The sequence below is a fragment of the Petromyzon marinus genome, chromosome 63 (assembly GCF_048934315.1).
Source record: "Petromyzon marinus isolate PM22_M1 ecotype Great Lakes invasive population chromosome 63, UKy_Petmar_22M1.pri1.0, whole genome shotgun sequence".
NCBI classification, from domain to species: Eukaryota; Metazoa; Chordata; class Hyperoartia; order Petromyzontiformes; family Petromyzontidae; genus Petromyzon; species Petromyzon marinus.
This window is the reverse complement of record NC_133729.1, coordinates 5,254,742-5,278,774: the sequence shown is the minus strand read 5'-3', so window position 1 is coordinate 5,278,774 and position 24,033 is coordinate 5,254,742. Positions and strand designations below refer to the sequence as shown.

Sequence of the window (24,033 nt, the reverse complement as noted above, 5' to 3'; positions counted from 1 at the left end):
AGAACATGCTTGTCAACAAGGACACTCAATTGATATTGATAACGTTGAAGTGTTGTGTAAAACTAATTATTACTGGCAAAGACTAATTAGAGAATCATTTGAAATTGAGAGAAATAGAAATAACTTTAATCACTCTGATGGCTATAGGCTTAGTGCGGCTTGGAAGCGTATTATTAAATAATACATATTGCAATTCCTTATAGGGGAAACACATACTAATTAACGGATTACTAACGTAGCATATAATCACAATAACACACTTTACAACTAATGACTAATCTACAACTTATTACTAATCATAACCATTGACTGATTACCAATCGATTATATAATTACTGCACCTGAATGAGTTAAATTATGACGTCACCCTGCTGCTCTATTTAAGACCGGGAGCAAGCGAGGGCTTTACCATTCTGGCGAATTGCCCGATGATGCTGGATGTAATTACCAGCGAAACGTCGTATTCAAACTATAAATGTTGTGGATTCACCCCTCAACACACCGGTGGGCTAAAGTAGTGAACTATTTTGTCTTTTGTCAACGTGACACTTTTTTTGCTGATTGGCCATGTCGGGTGGTGGAGGGTTACGACACATTGATAAATAACGCGATCTAACCCAAAAACCTTTGTTATGGATGTATGTATGTTGAACTTCTTGAACGGTATGCAGCCAACCGTGCTAATCGCGGTGGGGCGGCGAGCCCGGACGAATCCCGATCGATCCCGAATTTTGAGCGGGCATGTATTGCGCAGAGTTTATTTCGCGTTGCCTGCTGGCGTTTTTTTCCCCTTCCCCCTTTTATTAAAATCTACTTTGTATTCTGGCTTTCTTGAATGATAATAAAAGCTTTTTTTTAATATATATAAAAAAAAAGTTGCGGACGGCGAACCCGAACAAGAGCCAGACGTGACTTTCAACTGCGACCATCTTGAAGCCCTCGTGGCTCGGGTCACAGGGGCTCTTGTCGGGGCAGAATGTCGCTGCAGGAGAGGGACAGCAGGGACCCTCCCTGGCCCTCCCTGCTGTAGATGAGCAGCGAGTCCGCGGCGGCGTTACTGGAGTCCGAGTCCATAATCCGCAGGCTCTGTGTGTGTGTGTGCGGGCGTGCGCGTGTGTGTGTGTGTCGTTGGTTGTGGTGGATGCCGGAAAGCATGGGGTGGGGTTTCGGGTGTTCAGTTGGGAGGGGGGGGGGTGGCATAGAAAGAAGAGGGAGAAGAACAGAAGGAGGGGAGGGAGGAAGAAGGGTTGTTGTTTTTTTTTTACTTAATTTCGTTAAATTCCAGGTTCTTAAAATCAAACCTTCCATGCAATTAACATTTCTCAATAGCAGGCTGTGTGGAAAAGTCCAGCAACCGCTAGTGGTGATAAGGATTCACTTGAAAGGACCTCAAAGGCGGCTCTGTGGTATCAACTTCTGCGGGCCATTTTCTCACCCGAAAAAGAAAACAAAAATCAGTTAAGAATGACATACGACGGACACCTCAATCGCAGGGTGCGTGCATTTTAGTTTGTTTTTGAGTTTAGCGCGGTTGGCTATGTACGGGTGCGAAACAAGTTCAACATCCACACATGATGACGACGTTGATGGAGATTATGATGAAGAAACACATGTTCATGGTTGGGGCGTTCACACCTCGGCCATGAAGCTGTAGATCTGGCTGTCCCTCGAGGCGCCAGCGAACGCGCCAACCTGACGATCCACAGCGGAGGCGAGGATCCCCTCCGAGGCGAGGCCCATAGACGCAAACTCGGAGTGCTGCTCGCGACGTACGCACGGTAGCAACAACGTCAATGGGCGGCAGCAGCAGCAGCAGCAGCAACGCATACAATAATACCAACCAACAACAACAAATACATCTCATTTGGTTCTTTCGGTAAAGTCACGTAGAATGAGAATACAAAAATAAAATAACACAATAAAATTCTCACGACGTTTCGGCCACAACGCAAGCGGCTGCTTATTATTTTATTCTCATTCCACGAAAGAACCAAATAAGATGAATCCGTGCAGTTACGAAAGCTTCAAATCGAAACAAATACATCGACAAACAACGACAAGAATCCGAATTAAAAATCAACAACCAACAATAACCGACTATAATAAACAACAAAAAACGACAGCAACAATAACAACAACAACAACAACGGTGAAAAAAATCATCATCACGGCCAGTGCTCTTTGTGTTGGCGGTGTTGATGATAATGATGATGACGGTAGCATTAGTGATGATGACAGCAGTATGAGTAGTTATGACGGTAAGTAGTGTTATTGATGACAGTGGTGTTAGTGATGATAACAGCAGTGTTGCTGTGGTCATTGATGACCGTGACGGGTATTGGTAAAGGTGGTTTGGATTATGACGATGATGATGATGATGGCAGTGATCATCACCACCTCCACCTCCTCCTCCACAATCTCTCACCTTGTTGTCCGCCCACCCTCTGCTCTCTTGGCTCAGAGTCGCCACTCCCGCGCGGAACCCTGAGGAGCCGAGTGTGGTTATCGGCCACGATTCCTGCACACGTAGAGCCATGCGGTGGAGGTCCTTTTTATCCGCAACTCATCTCAGCCCATCGTCCCCCTCCGGGTCGATAAAACGAGTACCACTTAGGGTGGTACTTTTCATTCATTTTTGTATTCACGACTTACATTTCTTGCGAGATTCGTTGTGCACGGTTGGACTTGATTTTGCGCGCGGACGCAATTTGACTGTTGCTCGGTCGGCGTTAAACCGCCCGAGGTCGTGTCCGGGATTCCTATCCTCACTCCCTGCTGCTCCTCTCTGCCCCCCCCCCCATCCCCCGCCCCCCCACACGCCCCCCCCCCCCCCCCCCCCCGCCGCACCATTTCCCATTCGGCTGTAATGATGCGCGCTGATGGCCACTTTTAGTAAAATAAAGATCTATCGATTGATTGAGGTGGGGGAGTCAACAGTGCTTCTCCAATGAATAGACTCGACCACCCCCCCCCCCCCCGCCATAGGAATGAGGAATGTCCACCGCTAGGGACAGAACTGCAAGTGGGCGATCAGCACCGCTCGCTCATTTGAGCAGGAAATCAGAGTATTTATACTGGAGGAATCCGATGAGCTATAAAGCTCTTTCTCACAGATGTCCAATGAGGACGGGTCAGAACGTTACAGCAACAAACGATACAAAAACATTATAGCAGTGCAAATTATAGGAAAGGTAAACAAATAATTTGAAATATATAATCATTTTGACCTGGTCTTACCATGAAATTTCTATTATCAACTTTTTTTATTAAATGCAGTCCAACCCAATCGTTATTTCACCAGGAGATGGAATCAGTTCGTAAAGATAAATGTGTAAATTGAGGCCAGTTATCGCCCTTCCCATTCGTCATGGGAACGTGGGAGTGCAGAGATATCCTTTTGAGCCATCAAACTCAAGACATGCGTTATCAGGACCCGTCGGGGTGGCCAAGTTTATTAACGATTTTCTTGAAGAATTTCACCTCTAAACTACACATGTGTAGAGGAGTAGTCATGTCACCCTGGGGTATATAATTGATGACGTCATGTCACCCTGGGATATATAAGCTGGGACCCGTGACGTGAACAGGGTCGTCGTCGTCGGGGCCAGCAACGAGAGAGGTTGTGAGTCGGGACCCAGGGTCGGGTGATCCCACACGAGGCTAGGGTGGCTACTTCCCCTGGCCGGCCGATGTTGGTTGAACCCTCGGTCGGTGCAGTGGGAAGAGCCCAGATAGCCGGGGGGTTGTTAGGATTCCCAGTACCCTTCCCCTGGGGAGAAATATACTAGCCGTCCACTGTTAGGCGTAAGCCCCTATTAAGTTCCTAGGCGTAAGTCCCTAATAAACTTTGGCATCAGCCCTTACGAAGATCTGCGTCAGCGTCGTCTCTTGCACCACAACACGTGTGACAGCAAGGTCAGCGTCATAGCCTTGTATGAGAGAAATGTCGTCACACAAGGGCACTGGAATTTCGATTTAAAGCTTTCGTGACGGCAAGGATTCATCTTCCTTGGTTCTTTCGGTAAAGTCACGTAGAATGAGAATAAAATAATAAATTAATAAAATAACACAATACAATTCTCACGACGTTTCGGCCACAACACAAGTGGCCTTCATCAGGTGAAGGGACGAGACTGTCTCGTCTCTCTCCAGCGCTGTCCTCGAGACAGTTTCGTCCCTTCACCTGATGAAGGCCACTTGTGTTGTGGCCGAAACGTCGTGAGAATTTTATTGTGTTATTTTATTTTCTTATTTTATTCTCATTCTACGTGACTTTACCAAAAGAACCAAGGAAGAAGGGCACTGGAGTACGTCCGATCGTGATTATTGGTCCAGAAATTGAATACGCAACTAAATGTCACGTGAAACAAGTGCGCAGTCGAGCGTGTCCATAAAACAGCTGGTACACATGGTGGACTTTGCCCAGGGTGCACACAGCCCAATTAGTCCATGATGGAGGACGGCGGTAGCATTTGCCGCCCTAGACGGTGCCGATTAACCCCCTTGGCTGACGGACTATTTGGGGGAAAGGGGGGTTTGAAGAGTGATGGGGAGGGGGGGGTAGGTGGGGCGTGTCCGTGAGTGTCACTCACCAGGGCCGCACCGTCGCCCCCCAGCAGGGCCGTCACGCCTCCCACAGCGGCCCCTGTGCCGCCGGACGCGCCGGCCCAGCCCCCCAATCTCTGAGCTCCATCGTCGGTCGTGGAGGCGGCGGCGGTGAGGTGAGCGGCGCTTCCCAGCCCAACCTTGGCCACGGTGCCCTGCTAAGGGAAGCCCAGGGGGTGTTTTGGTGCCATTAGAGGCGCCCACCCAACAATGGCCGGTTCACCTTGCAACCATTTTCGCAATCGGATACCGGTTCGAGAATCGGAATCAGAATATTTGTTTAGACCGCAGGCGTAAGCCTGATGAGCTGTAAAGCTCTTTTTTTCCACAGATGTCCAGTAGGGATCGGGTCAGTGCGTTACAACGACAAACGACACAAACACACAATAGGAGTGTAAAGTGTAGGAAAGGTAATCGAATCACAACAAAATATATATAAACAAATAAAACGAAATCTTTATTTTACCAGGTAATGCTCGCTGAGCGATATAGAGCAGCTCTTTTTCAGAAGCGCCCTTGGCCACAAATGATAGCTCATCGTGTGGAAATTTATAGCAGGCAAATAATCGAAATAATCTAAAGTATTATGATGGGATAACTGACTCGGCTGACGAGCAGATGCACCACCTGTGCTCCGCACTGTGCAAACTCGCTGCGTTCTATCCGCCCATCGCTCTGATCGTTGTTGTGAACATTGCTCCTCCGCTCACGCCCCCCCCCCCCGCCCCCACTACCGGCCGCTATTGTTGGAGGTGGACGCCTCCGGCCGCCCAATAGTGTCCTTTATGAGACTCCCCCATGGAGGCCGGTCATCGGCAAAATCCGCTCGGCTCCTCATCACCCCCCCTGCGCCACATTTTTACCCACTAAACGTACCTCCGTTCTCACGGCTGTGCCTCCATTTGCCACAGCCGCCGCCGCTGCCGCAGATGATCCGTGTGCCGTGCGAGCTCCATTTGCCGCGGTTAACGTTTTGGTATCGGAAACAAAGCACGACTCCTGGACGATGGCTCTGGACCCTGCAGCCATTGCAACCTTGGTCCCGTTGGGCGCATTTAGCGACGTCGCCGCCACTGCCCCTGCGATCGGAACCTGTGGGAGGAGGAGGAGGAGGAGGACGAGGAACAGCAACAACGATAATGATCCGTAATTCATTTTGCTGGTGTAGCCGCGTTGTTGGCGGCAAGGTGTTAACTCGCCGCCTGGTATGCAGGAGGACGTGGGTTCGATCCCGACCCTGATGCATATTTGGAGTTTGCGTATCCCTCTCCTCGTGGTCACGTGGATTTTTCTCCGGGTCCTCAGGTTTTCCCCTCCACGTTTAGAATCGAAATGCATTTAGAGTGTTTGTGCTGCTATACATTTCCGCGTGATGATTAGACACTTCGTTGGGCTATCATTTGTGGCCAGGTCGCTTCTGAAACAAGAGCTTCATAGCTCAGTGGGCCTTACCTGGCTAAAATAAAAAAAAATAGTTTAGTTTAAAAAAACATTTTTACAACGTGCCTTATACTAACCCCGTGTTGACAAAACACGTGGACATACAGATCTCTCTCTCTCTCTGTATTGTGACCTCAGCAACCTGGGCGCTCGTTCATCGAGCGCTAAGAGGGCCCCACGTGCGAGTGGGGGGGGGGGTGGAGGAATTGAGCTGCGGCTATAGAGGTGGGCGGGTGCTCACCTTGTCCACCTCTTCGCCCTTGGTCCAGGTGGACAGCGAGCTGTGGGGGGCGTCCACCAGCGAGTAGAGAACCGACTTGGCGCTCTTCCCACGCTTACAGCAGCAGCAGAGCAACAGGATTGCTGTGGTGCACGAAACAGACAAAAAGGCCCCCCCCCCTCGTCACCTCCCCCATATAAGCTCAAGAGATTCGTAGAAGCAAGTGCTGTTAGTGAGCAGCAGGACCTATTCAGGCCGGCACGACACACGAAGGGATGGGGGGGGTTGGTGGTTAGCGACACGTCTGCCCAACCTTTGCCTCTGCGGTGGTCTTATTCTTGTTGTCGTACGGCCGCTGATGAAGATGGAGAGACAACAACTACTACAATTTGACATTCAGGTGGTCAAGCCAGCAGACCACCGTTTCAGGAGCAGTAGCGGAGGGTTATCGCCGCGCTGCGTCCTTCATATTTGTAGATCGGGGGGGCATCGCGTCGATATACGTTGTACGTTCTGTTCTGGATGACCACAGTCGCACGCTGGAGAGTTTATCTTTTTTATTTTCCATTTGTGCATCAGGTATCCGCATCTGCTGCCATGGTTTGTGCAGTGGATGCGGTTTAGGGTGGTGGACCATGAGCAGCTTCGTGGAAGATCAAACCCAGGGATCTTCTGCGTTGGGTCTTTCACAACAAGGTGTTTGTTTGCGAGCTCCTTTCAAACTCTAAACAGCTCTCCAAGCTTCATCAGGGTGGTTGACCACGCATCGTTGTGGTGATGTTTACACACTGTACCAGGAGCTCATTCTAATGGCTGAGTTGACCTGTGGAAGGCCCAGGTCCGGCACGGATATTTGTCACCGACGTTGGTACATGAGCGCTAGCCACTACGCCAGTGGTTCTCAACCTTTGTTGGCTGCTGCTGTGACCTTCATGTTGAATTTTGTTTTAACCGGGTATACCCCACTTGCCTGTCCCAACATGGTTTTAAATAAATAAATGTAATGAATAGTGAACATCAACATTCTAGGCAATTGCCCATTTTGTGAGGTATCCGAACTGGCTGGTAACTACATGCGAATAAAACAACAATTAAACGGACGCTCTGCACGCGTGCCCTAATTTGTTCACGCTCGTTGGTTACTCTTACAATCAATGAGTTTAAAAAAAGGTCTCTCATTCTAGGTTTCCTTGTGGATTTAAATTTCATCGTAGTTATTTTTACATTGGCAGCTTCATGCACGATAATCCACCAATGACTCTCGTGTACGATACGTGTGTGAGTGAGTGTGTGTGTGTGTGATTGTGTGTGCCACCCAAACAGTCTGTTAAGGCTATACGGGGGGATCTTTTCCTTGGTGATTGCGTGTGAGTCTGTGTGAGTGTGTGTTAGCGCGCAATTGTGTGCGAGTGTGATTGCGTGTGATTGTGTGTTAGTGTGTGTGTGTGTGATTGTGTTCGAGTGTGCGATTGTCTTTGCGCGTGCAAAACCAGCACCGGCCAAGAGCAGCCCCAACAGCCCGGCCAGGATCCCAGCGATGGCTCCGTCCGAGAGGTGGCTGCCCAGGGCCTTCCCGGCCTCTCCGGCCGCAACGGCGCAGTCCGGTTCGGGATGACCGCTGGTGCCGCATTGGCACGCGGAGACATTGAGGGTCCGCGTGGCCCCGAGGCCGGCCCGGTCCGACACGTGCACGGGCACGGAGTGCAGGCCACGTGGAATTCGGGGACCTCCGCGGTACTTCACAATCGCCGACACGCCTGGACGCACGCACGCACGGGTACAACAGACAATGTGTGTGTGTGTGTGCGTGTGTGCGCATGCGTGCACGTACCAGTGAGGACATCTGTGCAAAAGAGCTTAATAGCTCATCGGATTCCTCCAGTATAAATATGCTGACTCTGGGTAAGTGCCCGCCCCGGTTTTACTTATCCCAGAGTCGCCCTCCATCCAAGGTACCCCGCACCGCCGATGGGCATGGCTGACTGCGTACGGTGCGAAAGAGATTCAACGTACATACACACATTTCATCACCATCATCAGCCGCAGCCATGATCATTCCGCACGAAGGCATAACCAAGTCACCACCACCTCTGAAGATCCCGCGATGCAACAATCCATTAAGCACCCGCACATGAACGGATTTTGTCACTCCATCTCCCTGGTGGACGCGTATTAAATGCCGATCTCATTCCTTGGCTGTCACTCTCTCATTATTCTTGACCACCGTCCATCATCCGTTTTAGCCATGACATGTCCTGCCCAAGCCCCCAATTAACCTTTTTTTTGGTTTAACACGTAGGCTTACGCGACCAATATCATCCATTAAGAGGTTTTTTTGCGTTAGATCGCGTAAATATATAAATGTGTCGTTAAACCCATCACCACCCGACATAACCAACTAGTAAGGGTTGTCCCGTAAACAGAACACGCCAATTCGTCACTAGTACAGCACGCCGGTGTGTTGGAGAGCCAGCGCACAACATTTATAATCTTTTGTGTTGGAAAGCCAAGCCACAACATTAAAAAAAGTTATATTTAATAGTTTGGATGATGTTAGTACGTAGCCTGTGCTATCTAATCTACGTGGTTCCTCTTCCAGTTTCTCAGTGTAATTCAAAGCATTCGTTTCTCCACGCTGCTTTATGTACTTTTCTGTTTTAATTCTACGCTCTTTGTTCGTGACCATATTTACAAACCATACATCATAGCAGGTAGTAAGTACCAAATCCTCGGTGCGAAAGAAGTTGCAACGTAAACGCATACACAAGATGCTTCGCAAAGCAAAATGGACCCCAAAGTTGTACCTGGTGCCAATAAAGTTACGCATATATTGTCACACACACACGCGCACCAGATTGTAAGACCCACCCCCGACTTTTTACTTGAAAATACGTGGGGAGGGGGGGAGGGAGGGGAAGTGTGCCTTATAATCCAGAGCAAAAGGTAACTCCCCTGGGATTGATAATTCCACCAGAGGCAATAAAACGTCCCGGTTTGTGTCAGTGGCGTAGTAATGGTAACAGATAGTGTCAGATTTAGTGGTAGGTCTTAGTGTCGTGGTTTGGTTAGTTGTAGTAGGTTAATTGTAGGGCAAGCATTTGTAGTAGGCCTAGCATTAATGTTATGGTTAGTATTAGTTGTAGGGCGAGTGACTATGGTAAGGCAAGTATCAGGAGTATGACTACTACGTTTGGTATTCGTGGTAGGGCTAGTGCTAGTGGCATGATTCGTTTAAATTGTAGAGCTAGTGTTATGGTACAGCTTGTGTAAAAGATAGGGCTAGGGTTAGTGGCATGGTTAGTGTGAGCGGTAGGGCTAGTGTTAGTGTTAGTGGCATGATTTGTTAAAATTGTAGGGCTAGTGTTATGGTACAGCTTGTGTAAAAGACAGGGCTAGGGTTAGTGGCATGGTTAGTGTGAGCGGGAGATATCGCGCTCGGATCGGAATCCGGCCGTGACGAATTTGGTTGGGACTATGGGTCAGTCGGGCTGCCCACCATCGGTCTCGGTGATGGCCCAGGCCTCCTGAGCCTCCGCTGGGATCTCGAAAGTGAATGGTGCTCCGTTGGCGTCCGAGTCCGAGTCGTTGGCCGTGACCTGCGAGCACATGGGGGTTGTGGACACACAGAGACGCACGCACACACGCGCGCACTTACACACACACCACACACACCCCAAAGCCATAGATCCCCCGTATAGACTTAACGGACTGTTGGGGCAAGTGCTGTTAGCCAGCACCTGTGAAGGCCGGAACAGCACACGAGGGGGTGGGTGGCCAGCACCACGCCCGGCCGCCTTTGTCTCCCCAGTGGCGATGTTCACTACACACCGCACTAGGTACTCATTTCAGGCTGAGTCGACCTAGGGGAGGCCCAGGACCTGTACAGATAATAGTCACTGGTGTTGGCCATGAGCGGGAATCAAACTCGGGTCGCCGAGTTCGTAGCGCAGCGCGCTAACCGCTACACTACCGCACGCACACCACACGTGGACTCACACACCACACACACCATGTGTCACGTCAACAGATGCCCTGCCAGAGCCTGATTTAGAAACTTTCCAAGGAGTGGAAAATAGTGGGAGTGTGGAATCCTGAACTCTAAGGTTTTTTTTATCGGCCTCTACATTAAGATAATAATGATATAAACAAAACAACATGCACCGTGGACTCTCCCGTAAATATCAATATTCCGGGTATTAGCGATGACCAGGGCTGGAATTGGGAATCTTTTCTGGGAAAACCAGAGCATTAAATGCCTTCTCCTCCCCTTACAGAAAATAATTAAATGTAGTAAAGGGTGTATAGTTTATATCTGTCATTATAACACCATATGAATACACAGTGCTGGAATGGGCGGTGGGGGGAGTGGAATGGTTCTGTAACGTATTTTTTTCTAAACAGAACATATATACATTCAATGTATTTTCTCCGGTAAATTTCAACAATATACCGATTTTCCTGGGCCTTCGTGCGTGTGCCACAGGTTGGCAACAGCCACTCTGCACATTTGTGCGGGTTTTCTCAACTATGTGGCTGAATCTAGTCGCTTGCCTTTTCTGAAATTATATTTCCTTGGGATTTCCGTGAAGTTCAATTCACCTTCTTCGCCGTATTAACATCTGTGCTAAATTATCGTTACATTTAGTTAAGATTTGTAATGCATATATATTTTTTAAAAATTGTCACATTTTTGGGGCACACAAATTGTATCGACGTAACCCAGGCGATGTTCCAAGTGTCCCAAAGGGACTGCACTTCATCTGCTGGTGAATTAAAGGAGCATGAAGCGCGTCCGAGTGTGGCTCGATGTACCCCACCTTTACTGAACCCTGGAGCAAGATATATGCACAGTGCGGGTTATTATTTCCTTTTAAAACCCAAAACCCAAACACCCCCAATAGAGCGGCAAAGTGGTTTCACCTTGATATAGTTGGGCCCCGTGTCACACAGGGCCACGGCGGGCTGTACCAATGCAGGAGGGTTGTCATTTGCGTCGTCCAGTTGAATGGTCAGGGTGCTTGTGCTCGTTCCTCCAGGGGTATCTGCACAGTCAGGGGGGGGGGGGGGGGGGGACGTGGGATTGAAACGGCGGCCGGTTTCGGTGTGACGCTGTCCTCCAATTGTTTCATCGTCATCATCGTCGTCACGGTCTCTTAGCAGGCAGGATTTTGCAGGCAATATTGTGATTCGCAATTGGCAATATTGTGATTCGCGATCGGTTATTACGATTGATATTATTCACAACTAATTCATATTATTGACCAATTGTATTAATTCACGACTCATTTATCTGGGCCAATTACTCATTAATACACTTGCCTGTAGCAGGGTGGCATTTCAAGCTACTTTAACTAGACCACGTTTGATCACCAATTATTAAGTTAATAGTAATTATGTGAATAATTATTGGTGACAAAAAAATCATTGAGTGGGCGTGGTTATTGATAAAGGGGCTAATCTGACGGAGGGAGAGGCTGACAACTCACCATGTGTTCCACTTAAGCTGTGTCATCACCCTGAGTAATAAGTTGCACAATTTGGTTGCATGCAACTCAACCGGTTGTGAGCAGTTGCGCAACCGGCTGCTTCGATGAGAGACGGACTCAACCGCCAAGCGATCTGCTCAGTGATGTATTTAATCACGTAACAACATTTAGGCAAACCAACATTGGTCGTTAAAATCCTGCGCAAGCTGTTCAATCTCCTTGTTGCACCCACACCCAGACACGGACGAAGCAGTTGCAGGCGATCATGTTGCGCGAGCGATTTGGTTGTGCAACTGATCGCTCAGATGTTGACCTGGCTCTAGGGTAGATGTCGTGACCCCTATGGGACAGGGCAGATAAACTTAAACTATTTTTTCAGTTTTTTTTTTTTTATCAGGAAAGGCCCACATAGCTGTATAGCTCGTTGCCAGAAATGACCCGGCCACAAATGATAGCTCAACAAAGTGGTTTATCACGTGGACATTTATAGTAGCCAATATTGATTCTAAATATGGAGGGGAAACCCGGAGAATCCGAGAAAAATCCACGTGCCCACGGGAAAAGAGAGACGCAAACTCCAAATACACAGCAGGCATCAGGGTCGTGATGGAACCCACGACCTCCTGTATACCAGGCGAGGCAGTTAACATCTCCTAGCCACCGTGATGAGAGAGAGAGAGACACGCAAACTCCAAATACACAGCAGGCGTCAGGGTCGTGATGGAACCCACGACCTCCTGTATACCAGGCGAGGCAGTTAACATCTCCTAGCCACCGTGGCGCCCACGTGGCAGTACCTGGGTCGACTGCTATGAAGGTGGCCGTGTAGGTGTTGTTGACCACAAAGGGCGATTCGCGATCGGGTGGACGCTTTGTGGTGATCGCGCCAGTCTTTGGGTCGACAATGAGCCACCCTGCCGGGTCAGAGAGCACACCATACCTGCCAGGAAGAAGAGTCATGACTGAGCACTTATTAAGATTAATTCGGCCAAGCAGATACTGGTGGTAGGGAGCCACCACCAAAGCCACCAAAGACAAAGATCCCCGGTATAGCCCGAACAGGCTGTTGAGGCAAGTGCTGTTAGCAAGCACCTATGAAGGCCGGCATGGCACACGAGGAGGTGGGTGGCCAGCACCACGCCCGGCCGCTTTTGTCTCCCGAGCGGCGATGTTTACACACTACACCAGGTACTAATTTGAGGCTGAGTCGACCTAGGGGGAGGCTCAGGACCGGTTCAGATAATCGTCACTGTGGTGTTGGCCATGAGCAGGAATCGAATTCATAGCGCAGCGAGCTAACCGCTATACACACACACGCGCACGCACGCGTACACAACACCGTGAGACAAACTCCTGCCCCCACCTGATGTCGCTCTGCGCTGGACCACCAGGTCGTGCGAAGGCCACGGCGTGCATCGTGGCAATCGTGCCCCCCGAGCTGACGCCCTCCAGCATCCTGGCGTCCACGTGGCGCTGCGTGAACACGGGCCGCTCGTCCACGTCGCGCACGCGCAGCGTGAACTTGGCCATGGAGGAGGCGATCGTGGCCGAGTCTGGCGGGGGCCCCATGAACGGCACCTCGTTCTCGGCGAGCACGGCCAGCTTGAATGAACTCATCTTCTCAAAGTCCAGTGGCTGGTGGGGGGGGGGGGGGGGGGGAGCAGTGGTGGAGCAAGTCTGAAATGCTCTTCCGGTATTAGGAGGCCAGTGGAACAAATTTCTTTAGAATTGCTTTTTGTGTTTAACTTGTCCTTCCACCGCACGTCCGATTAGCATGGTTGGCTATGTACCGTGTGCAAGAAAAGTTCAACATAAATACATCCCCTTCGTCTGGTATGCAGGAGGCGGTTTACCCCCGACCCTGACACCTGTACATTTGCAGTATCCATGCCTCTCTCCCCATGGTCGCATGGATTTTTTTCTCCAGGTCCTCCGATTATTCGCTCCACATTTAGAATCGTCGTCACGCATTTAGAGAGTACTTGGCTGCTGTCAATTTCCAAATGTAAATTTAGCCACTATCGTTGAGCTATCATTTATGGTAGCCAAATCGCTCCTGAAAATATCTACATAGCTCAGTGGAGCCTTACCTGGTAAAATAAAAACAGTGTAGTGTAGTATACATATGGGGGGAGGGAGAGGTGGGGGGGGTAGGGGCGGGGTGGGGGTGCGGCTGGGCACCTTGATGAGCGTGATGACCCCATCGTTGGTGACGGGGTCGGTGTGCACGCGGAACTGGCCGCCCTCATTGCCCCGCACGATGGTGTAGCGCCCTCGCCACGCGCTCGTGTTCACCTTGTCGGCGTCCAACACGCGCACGCGCCCCACCACCACCTCCTTCGTGTTCTCGTCCACCTCCCCGGACAGCTGTGAGGAGCAGATGGACAGGGTCAGGGTTAGGGGTTGGGGCTGCTGTGCTGATACAATAACAATGGGCGGCGGGGCATCGGTGCCCTGTCTCTTGCTCCCAGTCGCCCGACATTCTCGCCATCGTTCACGTGAACTCCGGCCATCCTCGCAGCGGCGGTGGCTTTGGGTTGGCCGTCGAACAAAGATGGTGGTCACCGCATCGCGGCGCTTTCAGATGCGCTTCCCGGGCCGTCTGGACCGCTCTTGCTTCCGATATGAGGGAGCCACTGGAGCTATGCACTGTTAAATCGTCCGCATTGAAAACTAATTTCTTTAGAACTACTTTATGTGTGTTTTGTTTGTTGTCCTCTAATTAGCATGGTTGTGGCTACATATTGTGTAAAATAATTTAAACATACGTAGATATATATTACGGGGCCGAGTCTATCCACGGGACAACCATTGTTGAAATCCGCACAAACTGGTTCTCGTTGTATCGACCCCCGCAGGAATAAGGATCGGAACTTGCAACCTTCCGATTGTGAGCTGGTCGCTCTAACACTGAGCCACCGCAGACACGCGTATTAATAGATGATAACAACAATAGTGCAATACGTTATACATCGGATGTCACGGGCAATATAAAGAAGAAGAAGAAGAATTATCAAACCCTAACCATCAGCCTAAAGTCCAGCTGTGGCAGTGACCTGGCAACAGTTGGGTGGCTCATCACACCGACCACCCATCTCAAGATTCTTATTGTCCTGTGAGGTCAGAGCTTGAATTTTGAATATCACATTTCATCCAACCCCTTCGATTAGCACGGTTGGCTACGTACGTTGTGCAATACGTTCAACATACATATGACGTCACCCTGCTGCTCTATTTAAGACCGGGAGCAAGTGAGGGCTTCACCATTCTGGCGAATTGCCCGATGATGCTGGATGTAATTACCAGCGAAACGTCACAGTACTCAAAAATTGTAAATGTTGTGGATTCACTCTTCAACACACCGGTGGGCTAAAGTAGTGAACTATTTGTCCTTTGTAAACGTGACACTTTTTTTTTACTGTTTGGCCGTGTCGGGTGGTGGACGGTTACGACACATTTATTACATAACGCGATCTAACCCACAAACCGTTATTATGAATACATATCTACGTACATACAAACCTCACACACACACACCCTGGGGCAACCGGTCATATTTTAGCTTCCACGCTCTTCTTTGTACGCTCCACCTCGCAACCTCCAGTCTGCCTCGAATGACCTACTCGTGAGCCTGGACATGGGAGGGGTGTTGGGAGGGGGGAGCGGGTGGAGCGGGAAGCAGCGGGGAGGGGACGTTGGGAAGTTTCTGCCGCACCTCCTTGGTCACGATCCTGGGGGCATTGTCGTTGATGTCAGCCACAGTGATGGAGACGGTGGCCGTGCTGGACCATCCGCTTCCATCTCCGTTTTTGTCGGCCACCTCCATGACCAGCGCGTAGTACTCCACCGTCTGTGCACAAAGATAAATGCACAGATCTCTCAACCCCCACGTAGCCTACGCAGGCTGTTGGGGGCAAGTGCTGTTAGCGAGCACCTATGAAGGCCGGGACCGTGGCACAACTACAAGGGTGGGGGGAGGTGCAGGGGGCACCATGCCTAGCCTTTTCGTCTTCCCCAGTGCCGGTGTTTTGCACAACTCATCAGGTACTCATTCAAAGCTGAGTTGTCCTAGGGGAGGGCCCACAACCGGTTCAGATATTCACCACCTGAATGTTGGCCGTGAGTGGGAATTCAAGTCGGTTAGCCTGGTTCGTTGCGCAGTGCGCCAACCAATGTGGCACCAGACAACAAAAACCGCCATTCGCCACTAAGTGGCGGTGACGCCACCACGACGCTTGTGCCAGGCTATGTGCACCTTGAGGCTACGTGAAGTGTCGAACGCCCGCCGGCAGGAGGTCACGGGGCAGACCCAGGTGCGCACGTACACGTACACACACGTGTACACGCTCTCACATGCTCACGTGGCCAAGTGAGCAAATGACCGGGTGGATGGGCAGGTGGACATTTGAGTGGCTGAGTGAGTGAATGAGTGAATGGACGAGCGAGTGAGTGGCCGAGCGGCTGAGTGAGCCGTTAAAGTAGCCGAGCGTTTGGGTGCTCGAACTGCTTCACGGGTGGCTGAGTGACCGTGCGTGCGAGCGTGCGAGCGGGCTGCTGATCATTGCGTGAGTGAGCGGCTGGGGCCAGTGAGTGAGGCTGAGTGACCAAGCGAGTGGTTGCGTGGGTGAGCGAGCGAGCGAGCGAGCGATCAAAGCGGGTTGACCTCGCGGTCGAGCTGAGAATTGGTGCGGATGACACCGTCCGCGGGGTTGACCCTGAAGTCGGTCCCCTGCGGCTGCTGGGATACGAGGCGGAAGGCGAGGGCACTGGCCGGTGTTCCGGGCTCGTCCCGGTCCGATGCCATCACCTGCACGACGAACGTACCTGCACGCACGCGGCGTGCACGCAACGAAGCCTCATCACGATCGTCGTTTGGCCAGAATCAATCAATCAACTGCCGGGTGAAGGGGCTCGCCAGGCTGTTACCAACAGCAGCTGTCATTATAAGGGGCCGTCCATAAATGACGTCACGCGATTTTGGACGATTTTTGACCCCCCCTCCTCGTCACACGGCGTCACAAAAAGTCAGATTCCCCCCACAAATATGACGTCACAAAGCTCTACCCCCCCTCCACCCCCCCCCCCCCCACTCCAAAACCATATTTCCATTTTGAAAATAAAAGATGCTTCAAATCGCTTTAAACTATTGTCATTGTAGTGCGTATTTAATGTGGCCCTGCGCTCTGATGTTGTAGGATAAAACATTTATTTAAAAGTCTATTTAATTAAGTAGAACGTGTTGTCTATATTTATTTAAAGTTGCGCATTTTGATGTGACGTCACATTTCTCAAACACCCCCCACCCCCCTCTCATCACACATCGTCACAAATGTCTGACCCCCCCACCCCCTGCCGCCCTAGGTGCGTGACGTCATTTATGAACGGCCCCTGACCACCATCAGCAACATTATCGTTAGCAACAACAGCAACAGCAGCAGCACGTAGAGTAGCAGTGGCAGTTTTAAATCATTACAATCAGCATTAGCGGCAAAAGTAGTGGCGATTTTCGTCATGGTCAAGCCATCAATGGGCCACTTCGAATGTTCCTCCAGATACCGCTAAAACCAACCCCGCCTCATCATCCCACCCCCAACCTGCCTCCTGCCCCACTGCACCACGGTGGCTAGGAGATGTTTACTCCCTCGCCTGGCATGCAAGAGGTCGTGTGTTCGATCCCGACCCTGATGCCTGCTCTATATTTGGAGTTTGCGGTGCCTCTCTCACGTGGATTTTTTTTTCCTCCGGGTGCTCCGGTTTTTCCACCCCTCCACATTTAGGAATCGACATCGTCGCGCGTTTTAGAATATATATATTTGCTAGAACTTTCCACGCGACGACACGAAGCCACTTCGATGAGCTGCTCTCATTTGTGATAGCCCAGGTCAGCTTCTGAAAAAAATAAAACAAAGAGCCTACATAACTACAGTTAGTTGGGGAGGGAGGGAGGGGGATCCTTTCTACCTGATACAATATTTTTAACAAAATCAAAAAATCAAAATCGATCGAGATTTGAAGTTTTCGTGACTGCAGGGATCCCATACTCTTTGGTTCTTTCCGTAAAGTCACGTAGTAGGTTATAAAAAAAATAAAAAAAAATCACGACGTTTCGACTGCAACACAAGCAATCATCATCAGGTGGGAAAAACCACGGGAATTTTTTTTTTTTAATCTATCAATCAAAATCGACTCGACCACACGCAGCCCCGTGGGGGTGGCGAGGACTCACCTTTGGCGGCGCCCTCGGTGACGCTGGCCGGGTAGGTGGCACGCGAGAATTGCGGAACGTTGTCGTTGATGTCCTTCACGTGGATGACGAGGTCGAACGGGTTCTCCAGCGCGTTCCCCTGCTCATCGTAGGCCTGCACCTCCAGCTGCCGCCCGACACACAGACAAAGATAAAGACAAAGATCCCCCATATAGCCTTAACAGACTGTGGGGGCAAGTGCTGTTAGCGAGCACCTATGAAGGCCGGAACGGTACACGAGGGGGTGGGTGGCCAGCACCACGCCCGACCGCCTTTGTCTCCCTAGTGGCAATGTTTACACACCGCACCAGGTACTCATTTGAGGCTGAGTCGACCTAGGGGAGGCCCGGGACCGGTTCAGATAATCGTCACTGGTGTTGGCCGTGAGCGGGAATCGAACCCGGGTCGCCAGGTTCATAGCGCAGCGCGCTAACCGCTACACTATCGCTCCCCACTACAAGATAAAGATAAAGACAAAGATCCCCCCATATAGCCTTAACACACACACGCGCACACCGCGTGAACAACACACCAGGGTCACCAACCCACCCACGTATAAGGCCCCTGCTAATGACCTCCTGCATACCGGGCGAGGAAGTTAACATCTCGATTCACCGCGGCCGGTAAGGCGTCACTGAGCTACGTGGCTCTTTTTCGGAAGCGACCTGGCCATCACAAATGATAGCTCAACGAAAGTAGCTTATCATCGTGTGGAAATGTACAGCCGCCAAATACTCTAAACGCATCCACAATAGAGGGTTTTTTTGGGGTTAGATTTACGCGATCTAACCCCAAAAAAACCCTCTATTTTGGATGATATTGGTCGCGAAAGCCTACGTGTTAAACTGACTCTAAACGCATGTTGATTCTAAGGGAAAACCGGAGGACCCGGATAAAAATCCATGCGACCACGGCAAGTACATGCAAACTCCAAACAAACAGGCGTAATGGTAGATATCGAACCCACGACCTCCTGCATACCGGGCGAGGGCGTTAACATCTTTCCACCGTATGATATAGCCTACACCTGGGGTTGGCAACCAAAATAAGAAGAAACGCATTTTTTTTTTATTTCGGTAAAAATAAAACTCAACATTTAAAGAGTGGATGGGTGAGTGAGTAAGTTGCTAGGTGAATGAGTGAGTTAGTGGATGGATGGGTGAGTGAGTAGGTGGGTGGATTATTGAGTGAGAGAGCGATCGAGTGGACGAGCGAGTGAGTGAGGCAATGATCGAGTGAGTGAGCCGTCAAGTAAATGAGCGAGTCAACAGGTGAGTCAACGAGTGATTGGGTGCGCAGGCAAATAAATGAGTGAGTGAGCGAATGAATGAGTACGTTAACCAATAGGTGAATTAATTGGTGGGCGAGTGAGCCGTCAAATGAGTGAGTGAATGAGCGAGCAACTGAGTGAGCGAGCGAGTGAATAGGTAGGATGGTGGTTGGCTGGGTGATTGAGCCGTCGAGTAGTAAGTAAGTGAGCGAACGAGCGAGCGAGTAAGCTAGCGAGTGAGTGAGAAAGTGAGCGAGCAGGCAAGTGAGGAAGTAAGTGAGCGAGTGAGTGATTGAGTGAATTAATGAGTAGGATGCTGGTTGGCTGGGTGATTGAGCCATCGAGTAAGTAAGTGAGCGAGCGAGTAAGCTAGCGAGTGAGTGAGAAAGTGAGCGAGCAGGCAAGTGAGAAAGTAAGTGAGCGAGTCAGTGATTGAGTGAATTAATGGGTAGGATGCTGGTTGGCTGGGTGATTGAGCCGTCACGTGAGTGAGCGAGGGAGCCTTACGGTGTAAGTGGGGATCTCCTCACGGTCCACCACCTTCTGCTGGTAAATGCGTCCGGATTTGGGGTCCATGGAGAAGACCCCGATCGGGGGACGGTCGACCCCCTCCCCCGTCATCACGTACGTCACGTCCATGAGCTTTGAGATGTCCGAGATCACCTGCGGCAATCGCGACAATCATCACCACAATCATCACTATCATCATCACCACAATCATCACCATAATTATTACCATCATCACCACAATCATCACCACAATCATCACCACAATCATCACCATCATCACCACAATCATCACCATCATCACCACAATCAGCACCATCATCATTATCATCATTAGAATTACCGAAATAAACATCATCGCCACCACAATCGTCAACATAACCACAATCATTATCATTACAATCATCACCACATTCATTTCCACAATCATCACGATCACAACTATCATTACCATGACCATAACCATCATCACCACTCCAATCATCATCACAATCATGATCATCAAAGACAAATATCCCCCTTATGACCTTACCAGACTGTTGGGGCAAGTGCTGTTAGCGAGCACCTATGAAGGCCGGCACAGCACACGAGGGGGTGGGTGGCCAGCACCACACCCGGCCGCCTTTGTCTCCCCAGTGGCGATGTTTAAGCACGGAGCCAGATACGATCATCACCACCGCCATCACAATCATCATTAGAATCACAGCAACGGATATAATCTTCACCGCCAGCAACGCCACCGTAAGGGGCCGTCCATAAATGACGTCACGCGAGTTTGGACGATTTTGACCCCCCCCCCTTCGTCACACGGCGTCACAAAAAGTCAGACCCCCCCTCAAATATGACGTCACAAAGCTCTGTTACCTCCCCTTTCCCCCCAAAAAAAATAAAACATGCTTCAAATCGCTTTAAACTATTGCCATTGTAGTGTGTATTTAATCTGGCGCTGCACTCTGATGTTGTAGGAGAAAACATTTATGAAAAAGTCTATTTAATTAAGTAGAACATGTTGTCTATATTTATTTAAAGTTGCGCATTTTGATGTGACGTCACATTTCTCAAACAACCCCCCCCACCCCCCTCGTCACACATCGTCACAAATGTCTGACCCCCCCCCGGCCCCCCCCCCCCAGGTGCGTGACGTCATTTATGGACGGCCTCTTAGCAACCATGAGCAACCACAATAACCACCCTCCCATCAATTATCACCACCACCATCAGCAACAGCAACAGCAAGAACAAGGTCCTCATCAGCATTCATCATCATCGTCGTCGTCGTCCGCCTCCTCCTTACGAATCTCAGGTATCTGGGCACCCCTTGCCCATCGCCCTCGGTGACTGTGATGGGAGGGGTCCCCCAGCCCCTGCGTCGTCTGATGGCAGAGGGGGATCCTTGCGCCGCCCACCACTTTGACACCTAGAGGCAGAATTTGGATTTCGGGGAGGGGTCAGCGTGGGGATAAGTGAGAGCGGTGGGGGGACACGGACATGAGAGAGCCGCAGTGGAACGCAGCTTCGCCCTCGTGGTCAGGGGTGGGTGGGTGAGTGAATTGATAGATGGTGGAATTAGTGGGGAGCGGTGGTGCAGTGGTTAGCGCGCCAAGACCAGTGACGGTTGTTTTAACTAGTCTTGGGGCCTCCCCTAGGCCAACCCGGCATCAAATGAGTACCTGGTGCTGGCCACCAACCCTTAATGTGCCGTGCCGGCCTTCATAGGTGCTCGCGAGCAGCACTTGCCTTGACAGTCTTGTCAAGGCTATACGGGGGATCTTTGTATTTGGGTGGGTGGGTGGGTGTGTGGGTGAGTGGGTAAATGAGGACGCGAGTGAGTGCGCGTGTGGGTGAGTGGGTGGATGAGTAAATGGTTGGGTGGGTGGGTGGGTGGATGAGTGAATGGTAGGTAGTTAGGTGGACAGGTGGATTGAAGGATGGATGGGCGAGTGGGTGGGTGGTTGAGTACACAGGTGAGTGGGTGATTGAGTGGATAGATGGATAAGTGGGTGAATAGGTGGAAGGATGGATGAGCAGATGGGTGGATAAACGAGTGGTTGGGTGGGTAGGTGGATGAGTGCTTTGTGTATGCATGGGTGAGTGGGTGCGTGGGTTTGTCGATGAGTGGGTGGGTGTTGTTAATCTACTCAACAATAAGTACACATCATGGGACCTCCTTTGCCAGTACCAAAATATGAGCATAGGTTTTCCCCTTTTAGCGTCCTCTGGTCTAACACCGTTTGAGACGAGACTCAAAAGAAAGCTGTCTCTGGTGTGGACCAATCAGTTTCAAAGACAATGCCACATATTATCAGAGCATGTTTTTTGTTTGCATTCTGACCACAAGCATTGTTTGTTAACGCAGACATTATTCCTTGTAAAAGGTTTAAGTTTGGTGTTTTAACATCTTAACACCTGTTTTGTTGCCAGAAAAAAGGGGAAAACCTATTCTCATAAGGAGTACACACCCAAGCAGGTTCACATTTGAACATCATCACCACCATGTGTGCTGGCGTTATACCCGACATTTGCCGAATTACTTCAATGGAATAACCATCGCCGCCTACTGATAGAGTTATGCCTACTTGCTTGCGTTCACCTTGTGGCACACGGGAACACGTTCAATCACGGGGTGTCCTACCATAAACCACGTGCAAACTAAAGCTGGGCAGTAGAATGATTGAGATGAGACGGGATAGACGTTGCGAAGCGAGCACATGCATGCACGTATGTTGAACGTCTTTCGCACGGTACGTAGCCAGCCGTGCCAATCGGAGGTGCGGAGGAAGGACACGCTTAACACAAAAAAGCAGTCCTAAAGAAATGAGTTTGTCAATCTAGATGATGATTTTAAAGTGCATAGCTGGAGCGGCTCCCTGATATCTGAAGGAAGAGCATTCCATTTATGGCAAGCATTTTGTGTGTAATGAGTGCGACCATGTAATGTAAGCGGGCAATAAATGCGAATCTATTCCACAGCCGTATCAGCGGTCGTACTGTGAGTAGACTAACCTCAGTCATGGGAATGTGGAATTTCTACCTGTCGTCTCAATAGGAGTTTAAAAATATATATTTTAAATAGCAGGAAAAATTCAAATAAGAGCATAGCTGAGACCAAGAGCTCACTCGCTATGCTAAAGAACTTGGTTTAGTCAAATATTTAATTCTACCAAAAATGTGAATCAGGGTATCCCAAACTCTAATCCTCGCGACACATCGCCCATTCGAATACATTGCGAGTACAATTTCATCGCATTTTTTTCGAGAGATCCCAAAAAGGGGATTATTGTTTCCTCGGGCGTGATGCCCAGAGCACAATTTGGGATGAACTCTGGGTTGTTAAGTGACCCCCACCCACCCACCAAAAAAATCAACAAACTTTGGCACTCACCCCACAACAGAGACAGAGGAGAATCCACACGCGAGCCATGACTCCCGTGCTCACTTCGTCGAGACTTCTGTTGATCGCGAGCCGTACACTGGTAGAAGACACAAATACAAAGATCGTCCCACCCCTGTAGCCTTAGCAGACTGTTGGGGACAAGTGTTATTAGCGGGTAGCAGCACCTACGAAGCCCGGCAGGGAACACGAGCGGGGTGGGTGGTCAGCAGCGCGCCCGGTCGCCTTTTTGCCGAGTGACGATGCTGACTACACACCACGCAAGGTTACTAATTTGAGGCTGAGTCGACCTAAGGGGGAGGCCCACGACCGGTTCAGATAGTCGACGCCGGTGTTGGCGGCTGTGAGCGTGAAAATCGGGCTCGGCGTCAGCTGAGGTTTCGCGGTGCAGAGCGCTAACCGCTGACCGCTACGAGACCCGCCGCTCCACTAGGCGGAAGACGCGCCTTCGCTCCATACAGACTTCACCGGAGAAATGCGTGAGCCGGTCTCTCGACACCCACCTCGCGCACAACGCGCTCCCCATCCCCCACGCCGACGCATCCTGACCCAACCCCCATACCCAACCCTAACCCGCGTCCTCTTACCTGCCTGGCAGTGAGGAGTGTCCGTGAACAACAGTCACTCGGCGGGTGCGTAATCGATCGCCAAAGCCGTTGTGCAGTAAGCGTCCCCGGTGGCCCTGTGTGTTGCTCGTCAGCCACCATCCGCTGAACTTTGGTTGGAGAGTCATCGACAATGTGAGAGACGTTGGATAGCGCCACGGCTATAATTGCCTCGTCTCATTCCTGTTCACTCTGATAGCCACGACTCACTATGTTGTGATGCTTTCTAAATCCGCAAGTGGACTCGCACCCTGCTATGTGGCGG

At 50.4% G+C, this 24,033-nt stretch overlaps 1 protein-coding gene across 4 annotated transcripts; it reads right to left on the bottom strand.

Annotated features, from left to right (window-relative positions):
- Nucleotides 1-546: 546 nt before the first annotated feature.
- Nucleotides 547-23,645, bottom strand: LOC116956030 (B-cadherin-like). Of its 4 annotated transcripts, none has more exons than XM_032977445.2 (19): nt 23,331-23,644; nt 23,155-23,242; nt 21,067-21,189; nt 19,773-19,928; nt 17,978-18,122; nt 16,415-16,575; nt 15,467-15,601; nt 13,933-14,118; nt 13,115-13,386; nt 12,549-12,691; nt 11,186-11,307; nt 9,762-9,861; nt 7,762-8,022; nt 6,287-6,408; nt 5,482-5,697; nt 4,593-4,763; nt 2,426-2,518; nt 1,636-1,758; nt 547-1,086 (listed from the first exon to the last, which is right to left on the bottom strand). In XM_032977445.2, exons 2-19 carry the CDS (start codon nt 23,191-23,193, stop codon nt 952-954), a joined length of 2,703 nt encoding a protein of 900 aa, XP_032833336.1. In that variant the 5' UTR covers nt 23,194-23,242; nt 23,331-23,644; the 3' UTR covers nt 547-951. The 4 variants fall into 4 exon arrangements, with proteins under 4 accessions (XP_032833336.1, XP_032833337.1, XP_032833338.1 ...); XM_032977446.2 differs by having other exon boundaries at nt 23,335-23,644; XM_032977447.2 differs by having other exon boundaries at nt 4,593-4,760; nt 23,155-23,645.
- Nucleotides 23,646-24,033: the final 388 nt, after the last annotated feature.

Bases quoted from the DNA above. Each gene is read 5' to 3' on its own strand.
- LOC116956030 (XM_032977444.2), bottom strand. From the start codon at position 23,193: ATGGCTCGCGTGTGGATTCTCCTCTGTCTCTGTTGTGGG. The intron at 6,409-7,761 runs GTGCTGGTTTTG...CGTGCACCACAG, and splicing joins GTTGGGGCTGCTCTTGGCCG to CAATCCTGTTGCTCTGCTGC. The intron at 5,698-6,286 runs GTGAGCACCCGC...CTCCTCCCACAG, and splicing joins AGGGCGAAGAGGTGGACAAG to GTTCCGATCGCAGGGGCAGT.